This window comes from Protopterus annectens, chromosome 8.part0, assembly GCF_019279795.1.
Source record: "Protopterus annectens isolate FY-2018-M chromosome 8.part0, PAN1.0, whole genome shotgun sequence".
In the NCBI taxonomy this organism is placed as follows: domain Eukaryota; kingdom Metazoa; phylum Chordata; order Ceratodontiformes; family Protopteridae; genus Protopterus; species Protopterus annectens.
In genome coordinates this window covers 844,956,738-844,971,792 of record NC_056741.1, presented here as the reverse complement: position 1 = coordinate 844,971,792, position 15,055 = coordinate 844,956,738, and the positions used below count along the sequence as shown (strand labels likewise).

At 41.0% G+C, this 15,055-nt stretch overlaps 1 protein-coding gene across 8 annotated transcripts in view; it reads right to left on the bottom strand.

Annotated features, from left to right (window-relative positions):
• FLNA (filamin A) overlaps window positions 1–15,055 on the bottom strand; it is a 1,106,834-nt gene that overhangs the window by 442,602 nt on the left and 649,177 nt on the right. For all 8 annotated transcript variants that reach the window (XM_044080337.1, XM_044080332.1, XM_044080334.1 and 5 more), the window contains 2 exons: window positions 7,996–8,169; window positions 3,453–3,615 (listed from right to left, as the gene is read on the bottom strand). In XM_044080337.1, the coding sequence (XP_043936272.1) occupies window positions 3,453–3,615; window positions 7,996–8,169 (337 nt within the window). The remainder of the gene's footprint in view (window positions 1–3,452; window positions 3,616–7,995; window positions 8,170–15,055) is intronic.

The window sequence follows — 15,055 nt, the reverse complement described above, 5'->3', positions numbered from 1 at the left end:
TAAACCACCCCTTGCGACAAAATCAAACCTCTCAAACGCTTGATACTTCTTCCCATTAATTTTCTTTCCATGTAGATTTCTAACCCTATGACATACAGAACACCTTCCACAATGTTGCATACCAACATTCAAAACATCTGTTGGATACTCCAACTTTTTACTTAAGTTCCTTCAAGTTATTAAATCTACTATAAGAAAAAGTAATGAGTCTCGGAAACAACCCACAGTCATATCATCACAAACTAAATGCCAAAATTATCTGAAAATTCAGAATACTTTGATACAAAAAATAATCTGTCCTCTTCATTTGAAACTGAGCATTGTTTGCTGTAGTCCTTTTTTATTTTATTTTCTGTCCTCCACATAACCTATTCTTAATACCTATGAAACAGAAAAAACTTAAAAAGAATCCACAAATAGGCATGCAAACCAGAATAATCTGTTTGAAATATAACTTTACTTTAAGCACTTTTCATACGTAATATGTACGAACTTCTTCAGAAAGTTTCTGAAGTTTGTACATAGTACGTACAAAAAGCGCTTTGTTATATTTCAAACGGATTATTCTGGTTTGCCTGCCTATTTGTGGATTTTTGAAGCTATTAATACCCAACAGCATTTCCTCCGAATACACTCTGGAAGAGAGAGAGTCTTAAAACACTTCACCAAGTACCTCATCCCACAATTTTGAATCAGAGGTATTCCTCGAGATTCTTTTAAATCCCCCTTCAGGCAATGCTTTAATCAGATGTGGAGGATGCATGCTGCTAGCATGCAGAAAATTATTCACAGAGGTGGGTTTCCTAAACGGTCTAAATTGCACCTTATAATCCTCTCCAATGTAAAATTCTACATTCAAGAAAGAATTTTTTTCCTTTGAACATTCAAAAACAAAAACTAAGCCCATGTGAATTCTTGTTCAAATCCTGCATAAAGCCATCAAACAAGGCCTTCCCTTACACACACAAATAAGATAGTCAATATATCATTTATAAAAAAAACTACATTGACAAAAAAGTATTTTGAAACAAATTTCTTCTCCAATTCCCCCATGTATATAACAGCATAGGTCAGAGCAAAAGCCGCTCCCCATAGCTGTTCCTTTAACTTGAAAGGTAAAAATCCTTCTTCCATACAAAATAATTGTGTGTAAGACTATATTCCAATAACGATAACAAAAACCTCGTTAGAGGGCCTTCACCCATCATCTTTTTCATGGCTTCCAGGCCAACGCTTATCAAGGTTGGCATATAAAGAACATCTACTGTAGCCCAATACAATTAATCCCACATCATCCCCCGCAATGCCCCACACACACCTTTGGTATTTTTAACATGGGAGATCACCCTGGGTAAATAACCTTTGAAATGAAAAAAGAAACTTGTTGGTTCTTTCAATACAAGAACCAACCCCCGAGATGATGGGTCTTCCCTGGAGGATGTATTTTTGGAATTGCATAGATATAGAGATGCCTTGGTCACCAGTAATTTAACATCACTGCTCAAAAATAATCAAGTCTTTCTCCTCTCTCACTGCTCAAAAATAATAAAGTCTTTCCCCTCTCTCAAGCAATTCAACAAGTTCATCTGTGCACTTAGTGGGTTATGATTCAATTTCCTATACAAGTCTTCTCTAAGCAATATTTCACATTGTCCATGACTACCCAATTGCCTCCTTTATCAGCAGGTCTCACTGTCACTTTAACTTGGTTCTGAATTCCTTTAAGGCAAGCCATTCATTCTTAGAAAGATTAAATAACCTCTCTTTTCTACAAAAATCTACATATTCTCTTTCAATGCTTGCACATACCACATGTTCAAAAATATTAATGGCTGTCTAACATTGGAGGCAAAAAGGTACCATTAGAGAAACAAGGCAAACCTAAACGTGCATAGCCCACCCCAAACAGTCCATCTGAGATATTACCATCAATTACATTTTCAAAGGTCAATTCTTTATGAATGTCAAATACTCAGATTAAACAGTTCATCATCATCATCTTCCACAATCCCATTTAAAGTACCAACACATATCTGAATTGCGTTCAGAAAAATAAACCTTCAAATTCAATTTGCGGACAAACCTTCTAATATCCAAAATTAGATCTGCTAACATGGGCAGTTTAGTAGGTATAAATTAGTACCTTTACATAAAACGCTACAAAAATTCCTTGGACAAAGTAACATTGGAAAGGTGAATAATGCTCAGGTTATCACGAGTGGAAAAACCACCCTCACCATTAATGCCATTAAAAAAATCCAGTGAACTCGCATTGATGTCCGAATCATGAATAAATGTATTGCCATCAATACAAGCTGAACTCAAAGGATGGGAAGCATCAAAGATTCTTACTTTTTATTTTTGTGAAAAAAAGTCAACTTCCCTTGATTCTTTCTTGAACGGGTCTGCACATTTGAATTCATTTTCTTGACGCTCTGATCGAATTTACCAGTCTCAGCCCATTCAGTTGAACCATCTGTTCTGGCGTCTTCAAAAGATACACTCTTCCGACTACCAACAGTCTCCATAGATGAACAAAACAAACAGTCCTCACTCCTGGGCATGCGCATCTTGGTGTTCTGATGCAGACAGCAACCTTTACGTGGCCAATTAAATACTTCGTTTTTTTCATAATCCCTAATCCCTTATGCCCTGTTAAGTTTTGATCCCTCTCCCCATAACATCATTTTCTACTTTATTTTTTCATGGATAGTTCTGAAAGTACCTTGAAAGACGTTAGGTGGGGTTTTGTTCATCAACTCATGCTGTAATTCAACATCTTTACGTAGATTGTAAACAGTTCTATTGTTTCTCATTTTAAGCCAATTGAGGGTGCATTCTTGTGCAACCTGTCTCCATTCTGAAAGCAGGTCACTCATCCTCACCAAAGCCGCCAGCAGGCAGCCTATCAATGCACAGCCTTCTAGGGGTAATGTTCAAGGAAACCTTTTTCAAGCAGTTTAGAATCATAAAAAACGGTCACCTCTTTGGACATCAACCTCTCCAACGGAACAAAATCATCCGATCAGGAATCTGTGACACTGGCAGATCATAAATCTGAAGCAGCAAATTTTCGTTCTCTCCTTCACAAATTCAGTGAATAAATTCTCACCACAGGAACTTCCTTCTGCTAGAATATGATCCATGAGAAAACAAAATGATGCGAACAAAAACCAAAATACCCCACACTACAAGTAGATAGGAAACGCCAAACACAGAGATGATGAAAAAAGTTCTCTTAATATGCCCTGGTACCTCGGCAATTCGCCTTCACTGGAACACCTCACCATACAAACCCCTATCTATATCTGCTTGTAGTGTGGGGTATTGTTCAGGTAAGAAAGTTCCCAGCTCATTAAAAAGTCTATGTAACAAGGCCACTATAACCCCACTATAACCCCACTTTTTAAACAAAACTGCATGGCTACACAAAAGTACATATTCATACAAACCTGGTCTCCACAGTGAACTGGTTTGGCTTGTTTGTAATTCCATGCTGAATACCTGGCCCATGAACTCTAACCCTGGATGGGTCGCACCCTTCTGTCACTGGGACCCTGAAAGGGCTGTTTGGAACAGGACTACCATTGTATGTCACATCAACTGAGTGGATACCTGTCAGCAACAAAAAAAATTCTGCAGTGAAATGGGTTCAAGCACACTACTGGCAGAAAAAATGCAACAAGTCAGTTTCATTAAAAAGGGACCTCAAATTAAAACATGATTTTACAGAATCTAAGACCTGCCAGATTGTACTTCATAATATACAAAGATTGGCACCCCTCAAATGATTTAAAGGATTTTCCTCCTCTTCATGGAGAAGTGTAGCTTCCCTAAAATCTACCTTCTCAATCTGTAATGCAATCAATGAAAATTTCAATAAGTGACACTACTGCAGTTATTAAAAATTTTAACTGTTAATTCTAAGAGATACAGAATCTGATCACGTCTCAAGTGCAGGATCACAAAATTTATGAGAGCTTACTAAAGCAGAAAAACTAAAGTCTGCAACTTCAACTAAATGGAAAAGCAGATACTGGGCATACTTGTCTAGACAGTCTAGTTAAATTAAATTGCTTAGCTGCGTTCTCCTGTGGCAAACAAAAAACCCTTCAGCTCCAGTGTCTTGGATAAGAAACTATCCATTAGTTTGTGTTCAAAACACCAATTGGCTCCTTTCATCTCATCTTGCCGAATCAGGGGAATCGCATTATAAACTAGCAGACATCCTCTCAAAGCTACACAGACCTGGATGGATTACAGCTTGAACCAAGGCAACTGCTCAAATCATGGAACTGCCTAGATTAAAGATAATGCATTTGTGGAACAGACTACTGCCACCCTCCAGTAGTAGATTTCTTCCTTTACTATGCTGGGGTTGGGAGGGTGGCCTAATGGTTAAGGTGTATGCCTTGCAAACACAAAGTGCAGGGTTAGAGTCTCCCAAGGGACAACTGGCTAGGCTTAAAATGGCTCGCAAGGGTAGTTAGCTTAGTACTAATCTATGAACCTATGAACAAATGTACAGAGCAATAAAGTGTTCAAGATTGTGGGATTTTTCTTGGAAGCTTGCTCTGTATACATTTCCTCCTCTGGGAAGAGGCTCAACCTACTGAGTTAAAGTGAAGTCATTTATGCTGGCCTACTCTCCAAAATACCCCCTTTTTCTTCTGTGTGCATAGGGATTGGTTGCATACATCTAAAATCTCCCTAGGCTTCCAGACCATTTACTGTCAGCATATTATTCCACTGGAAGTATTTAGTGCAGTCTCAAGCATCCACTTGTACCTTCAGAGCTTTTGTTCAACAGCAGTCTTTGGAAAATGCAATCCAAGAACTTATCACTTGACAAAGTTTAGTTGCATTTGATTAAACCTCTTTCTCCAGACTTGATTAAATCTGGAATGTATCCATAACCTCTACAAGGTTCAGGCAGACTTCCCAATAGGTGGTTTGGATCTGTATCAATGTCTTCCTACACCATTAAAATTTACTCTTACACCAAAAATGCGAGACCTCCTCACTTCATCCACTTGCAGAGGCACTACTGGAGTCTGAAATCGCCCCATGGCCAATTGCAGAAACAAAATTATAGACTATGTGGGACCATTCATTTCTTTCACAAGTACCAATTAATACCACTTAAAGTAAACTGCTATCAACCCAGCCTGGAATCATCCCAAGCAGCACATTCCAATCTCCTTTGGAAACTGTCAAGTCTTCAAGAGACTTAGCTAACATCACTTTGTTCTAGGAATACACTAACCCAAATGGTTAAACATTTCATCTACTCGCAAGATGAAAAAAAAGTTGCCTACTACTCTCTCCATATAGTGTAAGAGATGCTACAGCAAACAAAACCACCCACTTGCCAGCTTCCTATAGTCATTGATGGAGACAGTTTCCTGCAGACCCCTTACCAGAGGGGAAAAAAAAAAAAATAATGGGAACTGCATCAGACAAACCTGGACAGTTGCTATGTTCACATGCCACGAATAAAGTAAGCTTGCAGATGGAGTCTTGGCTTTACACTGATCTAAGTTAAACTAAACTTTGCCATCCACTTCATCCTTAACCGGAGGCCAGCATGAACCCAGGTTCCCCAACCTCTTCTGCTATGGTTCTTCAGACTAAATCCATCCAGTTTTGGTAAGTAATGTCAAAGCAAGGGGTCTGCTGGAGGCAACTAAATGGCCTGTGGCAATATGTATTCAAAATGGCCAGAGTCTGTATTAAACAGCACCCACTCAGTGCAGCCACTGACTACATACAATTTAGATGTCAATTAGTGTGGTCAGCTTGTTTTATTCATCCACTAGCCTGCCAAGCCAAATCAAACTTAACATGGGTCAGTTTCAGACTGCCTTCATGCCAACCAATTACAGCCACTTTTGCTGCACTTGTCTGACAAAAAATACATAGATGCAGTAAAGCAGCTTGCATGTTGCTCTTGGATGCATATAGAGCAACCCACAACCCCCTTGTAGGCTCACAGATTTATTCAATTATAGGCACTTTGGCTTAGAGTACATACATGAGATTAAATGACCACAATGGCCACCAATTTCAGTTCATTACCATCAGACGTATATACTACAACCCACAGCAAACCCCTACCACATTAAATGTGATTTGGCATAATGGTTCAAGGTCTTTGCCTCACGGATACAGGCCTGGACTCTGACTTCTGGTTATTGGCTAGGCTGGTATTTGGTCTGCACACCAATATCCTAGTATAAACTACACAATCTTAAGACTGCTTGACACTGGCACTTTTCTGGTATTTTATAAATTTTAAATTCCAAGCTTAGGTCTATCTGCACGACTTCCTTTGGTTCAGGCCACCTCAAATCACATGAAGCAGCCCACAACAGGAAAAGCAGCTTGCCGTCTTATCCAGCACTGATAAGGGTCAGCTTTTACACCCTTAAAGTGGCAAAGCTGCAAAGGAGAGATCCTAAGATGGGATACAAAAATAGTACAGCCAAGTCACTCTTTGCAGGAGATGGCACTCAGTGTTTATGGGCATCTTCAGCCCTGACCACATTTAGAGTACAAATGTGTGCACTTAATCCACTTCCCCAAGCACAGAACCTTCCATGTTAGAAGAGGTCTAAATGTACTAAAAGGGATGCCCACTCAGGCATGAGGGATACCAATCAAGTGAGGGAAGCCATGGGGCTGCAGACAAGCATTTGCTGCAAAGTGTCTTCAAAAAATGAATTACAGCAAGCTTAAGGCTTCAAGAGAAGTTATACAAACCGTGCCAGTTACAAATGTGTAACGTTATTATATGGCACGGAAGCTTTATAGACCAATAGTTATTTCAGGGCCAAGAGTGATGCCAAGACACTGCTATACAAAGACTAGAAACCAACACAGAGGACCTATCAAAGGGCCAGAAAAATATATTTACTACTGGTATCCAAGGTAGCACAGCAAATTTAACAGTATACAGAAGAGGACGCAAATATCCTATCCTATAAAAGGAAGGCCATTCAAGCTATCCTACACTGCTCAAGCCATATCTGCTCAGGACACGAGCATATCATGTGATTTGCCTGCACAGCCAGCATTTAAAGTACAGTGGCAGAGCACAAGGGTAACTTCAATGGAACCATGGAGCAAGTGAAGGGGTATACAGCCTCACCCAAATACTAAAACTTGATTACTGCCGAACACAGAAATCACTGCAAACACCAACAGCCAGTCTAGGCAGTGTTTTCTGTTACTTGATCAGACCTCACCAATGCTACAGTCCAGCACATTTCCTTTCGGCATCAAGGTATCTAGGCCAAGATGCTCTTCCTAAACGACTTTGGGGCATTAGTCACTTCCAAGATCAGAAAGTGACACCCAATTAGAACAGAGCATGCCGTCACAAGCATCATCCCTGCCAAGTCTTATGGTTGCTACAGTCACTAGAAATCACCTTTCCCCTTGAGGCCTTCCTAGTAACAGATCACAATATGCAGGCAGGAAGGAGGAAATGCCCAAGAACTGAAGTATCCAAAAACTACCACAGACTTCATTTAGACCATGTACAAGGTTCACATCAACTCTCCCAACTAAAGGCAGCAAGGTCAGCTCATACATTCCTGAATCTACACTTTATATGCAATTGGATCTTTAAAGTCTGCCAAGCTTACATTTACTGCCAGTCACTCCAAACAAGTCTGCACACTGGACCACAGAGGTGTTTTAGCTGCTTAACTGCAAATCACAATAGACTACATATCAAAGGCTTGCAGCATTCTAAAAGACCAAGCAGTTTTTAAAAATGCACAAAAATATGTAAAATGGAAAAAATAGGTCCTAAGAAACAGGTAGAGCATTAGACTGCAAGCACAAGACTATTCTAACCCAAATGTTGTATTGTACTCCAGATGCACACAACCCAAGCCAGTTCATGAACATCTTTGCTATGATGAAATATCTAGGAAAAAAGAAAGTTTACAAGGTGACTCTAGCACTTCCATAACTTAGGCCACTCACCTTCTTCATAAGGTGTATATTCCACTTTGTAAGTGCCATCCCCCTTGTCATGGATGAAGGAGTCTGTCAGATTGCCAGATGGGTTGGAAACCCTAGTTTTGACAAGATGCCCTCCAGCCTTGCTTAAAGCCCTTGCATCCACATTAAACTCTGTTGTGGCTTCCCTGAAAACTCCTAAAAAAAAAAAAAGGCGTTAGTACTCACCTGCCGGCCAAACATTTCTGAAACATATTTAATAAATGGCAGCATTAGAGACATTTCACAAGTCCTTACAAATGAACAACCTTAAAAATGAGAGGTACCTCAAATCCTTTAACTCCCTACCATCCAAACCACAACGTGGTGTGGCTACTCTGACGACAATATTTACAGCAAAATATTAATTCTTCCAAATAGATCTAAAGTTTAGGATATGGCACAAGATACCAATACCCACATCACAAGCAATGACAAACTGATTTCTGGTTAAGTCTGTTCTACCACCAAAGGGATACCTGGGCAGAACAAAACGCTTTTCAAAATTCCTGATTTCCAAACTGCCACAAAACATTGCCATTTGTTCTGTTCCACAGATCTACACCTTACTGATTTTATGAAACCTTGCTTTCCCTTAGCATCTGTACAATGTGGCTCTGTACAGATACCTCACAGGGAGCAAGCACAAGCCCATTAGGACTGCTCAGAGGCATGCATAGCAGTCACAGAACAGCAGCAAATTTGACGTGGCTGAAATGGTCAAGTGGAAAGCAACTTGGAAGCTAGCCTTAAAAGTAACCTTGCTCCACATTCTTACTGTAGCTTAAGTGTTAAAAAACACTTTTAATTTAAGAATCAAAAGCTCTAGTTATTCAGACAGCAAATTCAGTCTCCAAAAATCTAGCTGGCATATCAATAGCTATCCTATTACAGTCGAGAGACCGGAGTCCAAATATTCATATCCATGCATAGTGACCGGATTTTTGGCTAAAAAGGGGATAATTGTAGGATTCATCAACTTTGCCCATTTGAATAAAAGTAGGCAAACATGCGATACTGCAGGGTTATGTACTGTACCAGCACGACATGTAGGTTAGATTAACCACCTCGTGTGGTGCAACAGGACTCCATAAAACATTTAGTGACCATCAAGAATACAGAGAGGTCATTGGACAAGTTTGACTGAGGATATTAAACTAAAACACGCACTTCAGACTATACAGTCAGTGTTTTACAGACTAATACCAAAAACACTACTCTGCAAAACTACAATATACGGGTTTTGGAACCAAACAGAAAATCTTCACTTGGAAATAAGATTTTCTAGTAGTGGGTTTCTTGGCCTCCTGCAAAACCCTTAGAAAATAGGTGCCCGAAAGGCATCAGAAGTTTATCTCCCACAGGGTCAGCTGTAGAGTTGGCAAATGTGGATGGATCAATGATCCCTTGCCCCAAGTGAGAAGGGACAACTGTTGAACTGATGACCCTTGGCTAACTGTAGAGGGAACCAGTGCTGTCTTGGCCAAAAGGGAATCCCCAACAAGACTGTTTGTACTGTAGAATTTAACAGAACTTTCTGAATTAAGGGGGGAAGGGGGAAATACATAGAGGAACCTTCCCCTTCTATGAGAAAGAGGGTGCCCACCTTCCACACTTTGAGGGACCATGGCACAGAAGCAAGGAAGTACTGTTCATAGGGGAGGCATAGTTCACCAGTGGGGTACGCCCAAACTAGACCTAGGTCCAGGAATACATCCCCACAGAGCATCCACTTGTGAGATTGTGTCACCTGCCAGAGTTCAGAGATGAAGGAAGGTACACAGCATCCTTTTAGGAGACCAAAGGCCCTGAACTTTCCTGGAAGCAAAGGTTGATTCCCACCCCCAAGTCGGAGGCATGTCAAGATTTGCTGAGCTGGTTAAGAACCTGTAGAGGATGGCCAGGGTTCTAATAAAGTTGCTGCATCCACCAACTCAACTCTGCTTTCAAACAAGGAAGAGGCATCATGACATCTAAAGGAGGAGCATGTTGGGACCAAACTGTCTTGAGAAACCACTGGAACTCATATGCAGCTTAGCAAAGTGCAGTATGGGAATAGTGGGAGGTCATAAACCCCAGCAGTCTCAGAATTTTCCTGGCTGTGATGGAAGGAAGAGGCACAAGAGCATCCATGACCACCCTGATATAATTGCTTTCTCCACAAGACGACCATCAAATCTGTCCAAAACCTGCACCCCAGGAATACAAGACAGTGACTCGAGTGTGACGGGACTTTGAGATTTATTGTAAAAACCCAGTGCCTGCAGAAAGGGAATGGCCAAGTTCAAATGTTGATTTAAAGGTGTCTGGGCTGCTGGCCAGAAACAGCAGATCTAAATATGGGTAAACCTGAATTCCTTCCAGCATTAAGTATGCAATGGCTGGGGCTAGAGCAGTAGAAAGACCAGAGGATAAGACAGTAAACTGAAAGTACAATGAACCCACAGCAGCACAAACATTTTCTGAAGAGGTGTATAGGGATATCCAGGTATACATCCCTGAGATCCAGAGAAGCTAAGAAAGCTCGAGTGGGATCAAGGGCAGAAGAGTAGGCAAGGATATCACTTTGAAGGCACCACCAGGAAGGTGTTTAATAAGGAAAGATTAAAGACTGGTCTCCAAGGACCATCTTTCATTGGGACTAGAAATATCCTGGAGTAAAAAACCCTCCCCTGCTGGTCTTGAGGTACAGAATGAATGGTGCCTTGGACAGAAAGGTGATTCAGACTCGGGGGGGGGGGGGGGACAAAGTTAACTGGAGGGAGGTTGAGAAATTCACTGGAAGGGTGGGAGGGTCTTCCAAGTCAAAGTATCAATGATTGAAATCAACCAGGAGTCCAGGGTGATCTCCATCCAACCTGGTAGGAATAAAGTGAGGCAAAGGGACAGAGGAGCATGACTTGGAAGTGGGTGCAAGGTGTCAAGAGGACTGTCTTGGCTAAAAGATGATGGGGAGGGATCACAGCAACTTAGAGTGAGACAGCCTGTGGGTGCCTCTTGGAAGGCTTGCATGGTCTAGTTCTAGAAGGAACTGGAGTGGAAGAAACTCTGGATCTGCTTTTCCAAACAGAGGTAAATACTAAAACATTGGCTAGGACATGAACATTTCACATTTGTCATGTCACAACTAGAGACTCAGACAGCACCTACACTGCACTGAAAATGTCTGACCATACAAGTTCTTGTGGTAACATTCACAGGGCTCCAGCTGCAGACTGTGCCATCAGTTAAGGGGAGTCCCTGGTGTGGACACTTGCAGACAAAAGGACAATGGATTAGGCAAATCTAAAGGAGTCTTGACGAAATGCCCCAAAGAGAGTTTACCAAAAGGAACACCATACCTGGGTAGCAACAGCACAATGCCATACAACCCATATTAATGAAATATAAACTAGACACATTCACACTATGTAACTAGTCTGCTAGCCACAGCATGTACCAGCAGTCTAAATTTGCCCTATATGGCGATCAAGTCAAACTATCATGAAACTGCAAGTTTCTCCTATTTTACACCACAGCAAATGTGAGGACAATTTTCTGTGGGCCTTCATACTACCATCTTATGAATACTGGCTTTAAGAGAATACAAAATCCCTTTGTCAGATAAGAATCCTCAAGCTACAACAAAAAGCCAAACCTGTAATTATTCCACAACACAAACCCGGGGGGGGGGCTGCAACAGCATACCAAATTTTATGTCCCACGACAGAAAGGGATTTTTGAATGTGGAGAATACCTTATGGGACTGACTGGTTTAATACTGAAGTTCCTGTAGGGCAAAGTTCATAATGAACACTTTCCACATATTATGCCAGTTTTTCTCCTTGTAATACCATAGATGTTCAGTACAAAAGTCTCAATCCCATTTTGCTTCCATGATTTTCCTAGCAACAGATCATGAAAAGCCCTACCTTTACCTATTCTAACTGGTTTCAGAAAGGTATTACTCAGCCCAAATGACTTTGGCTGGAGATACTGGGTCACCCCTGCATGCACATTTTCACTTGAACCGTTCACAACACTGATCAGCAAGGAAGGTGCATGAAACCTTCTGAAGAGTTGGAGAAATCCTCCAACAGGCAAAGTTGTACTGTAACAAGCCTGAATGTGTTCATCTTGGTCAGTGAAATGACAAAGGGAAGCAATTATGCAGGTAGCACACATCTGCCATACCAGTTGCGTTGCAAGAACTGTCAGACAGCAAAGCTAACAATTCATATGTATGGGAACAAAACCTGGAATTTCAAGGACAGCTCCGAGTACTAGACCAGGGATCTCACTTTTGGCACTCAGGCCTCAAGCATCCCTCAAACCAATGCAATGTTAGGAGAGAAGCTACTATACTACATTCCTAACTGCACTGGCAAACCTTTATTCTAGACTTTGCATCCCATGGGTATGTTCAAACGACACCTCTGCTTTAAGTCCCAGTCTTCACATCTTGACCTGGAGAAAGTGAGAAGCAAAGATATTCCAGAAGCTTAAAGCACACTAACTTCAATTAAAAATGAATGCACACTTTCACAAACCATCTGGGGTACTTTCACAAACCATCTGGGGTACTTTCACAAACCATCTGGGGTACTTTCACAAACCATCTGGGGTACTTTCACAAACCATCTGGGGTACTTTCACAAACCATCTGGGGTACTTTCACAAACCATCTGGGGTACTTTCACAAACCATCTGGGGGTTTACAGGAGCAGCCCAAAAGGGGCAAGATCCCCTTAACTAGTTTGGGCACCATGTAAGATGCAGGAGCTAAATGCCAAGTACAAACATCTCTGAAGTTGCCATGCTCCCAAACTGTTTCTCATTCCACCTCGGAGGTTAGCAAGAACACCCACAAAATTCACAGGCCACTGCTATACTGCTTTACAACTGAATGGGATTTAGCTACAGGCAGTTGTACTAGCCAAGCTCCCAAAGCACTTCAATGTTCCTTAAAATCAAGGTACGTTCTCCCACCATGAGAAGAGAAGCAAGAACCCTGTAATAAAGCATATACACCATTCAGTTTATTTGTGAGATTATGGTTCACTTGGCTGGTCCTAAACCCAAGACCGACTTATCTGGAAAGGCCTACAATAATTAGGACCAACACTGTATGCTACAGCCAAGCAAGTGACCAAATCACCAAGCAGCAGCAGTGCAGCTAACTATGCAACAGTCTGCCTTCATTGGAAGTCTGCTAGTATGACCCAGGGAGTGGTGGAGCTTCTAGTGTGGCAATGATCCCACTATACAAACATCTATGGTCATGCACAATATGGACTGCTGCCAAATAGTGAAGGTCCAAACATAAGATCAGTGTAGAGATAAACAGCAACTCCCTGAAGGGCCCACATGCAGCCAGCATTTATTTACCAATTAGATTTAAAGGCTGGTCTACCAAATTATACCACTCAATACTGAAATTGTCCCTTGCAGGCATCATTGAATGTTTGATGCCTTAGGTCTATGAATATATCTATGAGATCTGGAAATTTGCAGAATAGAATACTGCTACATTTACTGCAGTTTTATTCCTGGCCCCCTGTCCACTGCAAGCTGAATTCCATTCAGAACAGACCAGTAACAAGATTGCCTTTACTCACTGGAACTAGATACATCCGAGTTACCTTCTAAATATTACCCCCCCCCCCTAGAGTTGCCATAATTCTCAAGTCTGAAGTCTCTCCTCTACATAGCAAGACATCCCTTGCCTCAGTATTGTAGTAACCCTCATGGAGATTTGGCCTTCACACTCTCAAAAGCAACTGAATCAAATTGATTTAATTTCAAATGTGGGCTTCAGTGGCATTTCACTCAACTAGTTTCTTACCTTTAAGGCTGCTTAGTGTGCAGTAACAGTCTCCAGCCAAGTACCAGAGCGATTATGTATGGTAAATGGAATACATTTCATTCGAGGGAGATGCTCCATCATACAGACTACTTCACTGCATCTTCACTTGGGAATATATACTCTACTGCATGGAGTAGCTTCTTTTGGAAATCCACAGACATGCTCAATCCAGCAAAGACGGAGGAGATACTACTGCAAGTCAGCACACATACTTATCTTCATTTCTTAATATACAGGGAATACACTGCAACTTTCCCCAAGTACTCATCTTAATATACAGGGAATACACCAACTTTCCCAAGTACTCATCTTAATATACAGGGAATACACTGCAACTTTCCCAAGTACTCATCTCGATAAGCTTACACTGAAGAAAACTGCTAATTTTTGATCTTTCAAACTGAACACATTTAATGTCACAAGAGCCCAATTTTACCTTAATCAGTATACAAAATCCCACACGGACATTTGTGAACAGCTTCATTTTGTAATCCTTGTAAGAAAGTCAAAACACTAAACTCCCCCAATAGTTTTAAACTTATAATTTACATTTGATTTTTTGTAACCTACACAACTCCCAGGTCAGGCACTGGTCCTGCTGCCATAAAGCAATGGAAATAGCTTTCATATACAGTCACCTTACTAACCACGCTATTTCCAGCCAGCCTACATGTCCAGTTAACAACTGCATGTAGCCACCCAGAACAGGCAGATGAAAGGTTCATTCACAGACTGCAAGGAATGCAAAATGCATCTGCTGACTTTGAAGCTAATTTAGCACAACTAGTAACACTTCACAAGTTGTATTTATTCAGGAACCAGAACAAATCTTACCTCGTTTCCCCGACAAGAATAACCAAAGCCCACGGTAACCCAAACACTACCATAGTAAATAGCCCAAATCAATGATAAATTTCATGCTCACCCCAGGAGGACATGGGAACAAGATCAAAGAAAAATCCTGAGAAAAGCAATTCAAAGTTAGAGCATAGATGTAGCAACTTCTAAACTTATTCTATTTTGCCCGTTTGCAGAACTTACTTCAAAAAGTGCATAAATACTCCTTTCCATTTATCCCTTACACAAACAACCCAACGTTGGGCAATGATTCCAACAGTAGCCTATTTAAGAGTTTTAGCAATATGTTAACTACAAGTGTCATTTCAGCTAAAACAACTTTCATTAAGATTCTATTACTAT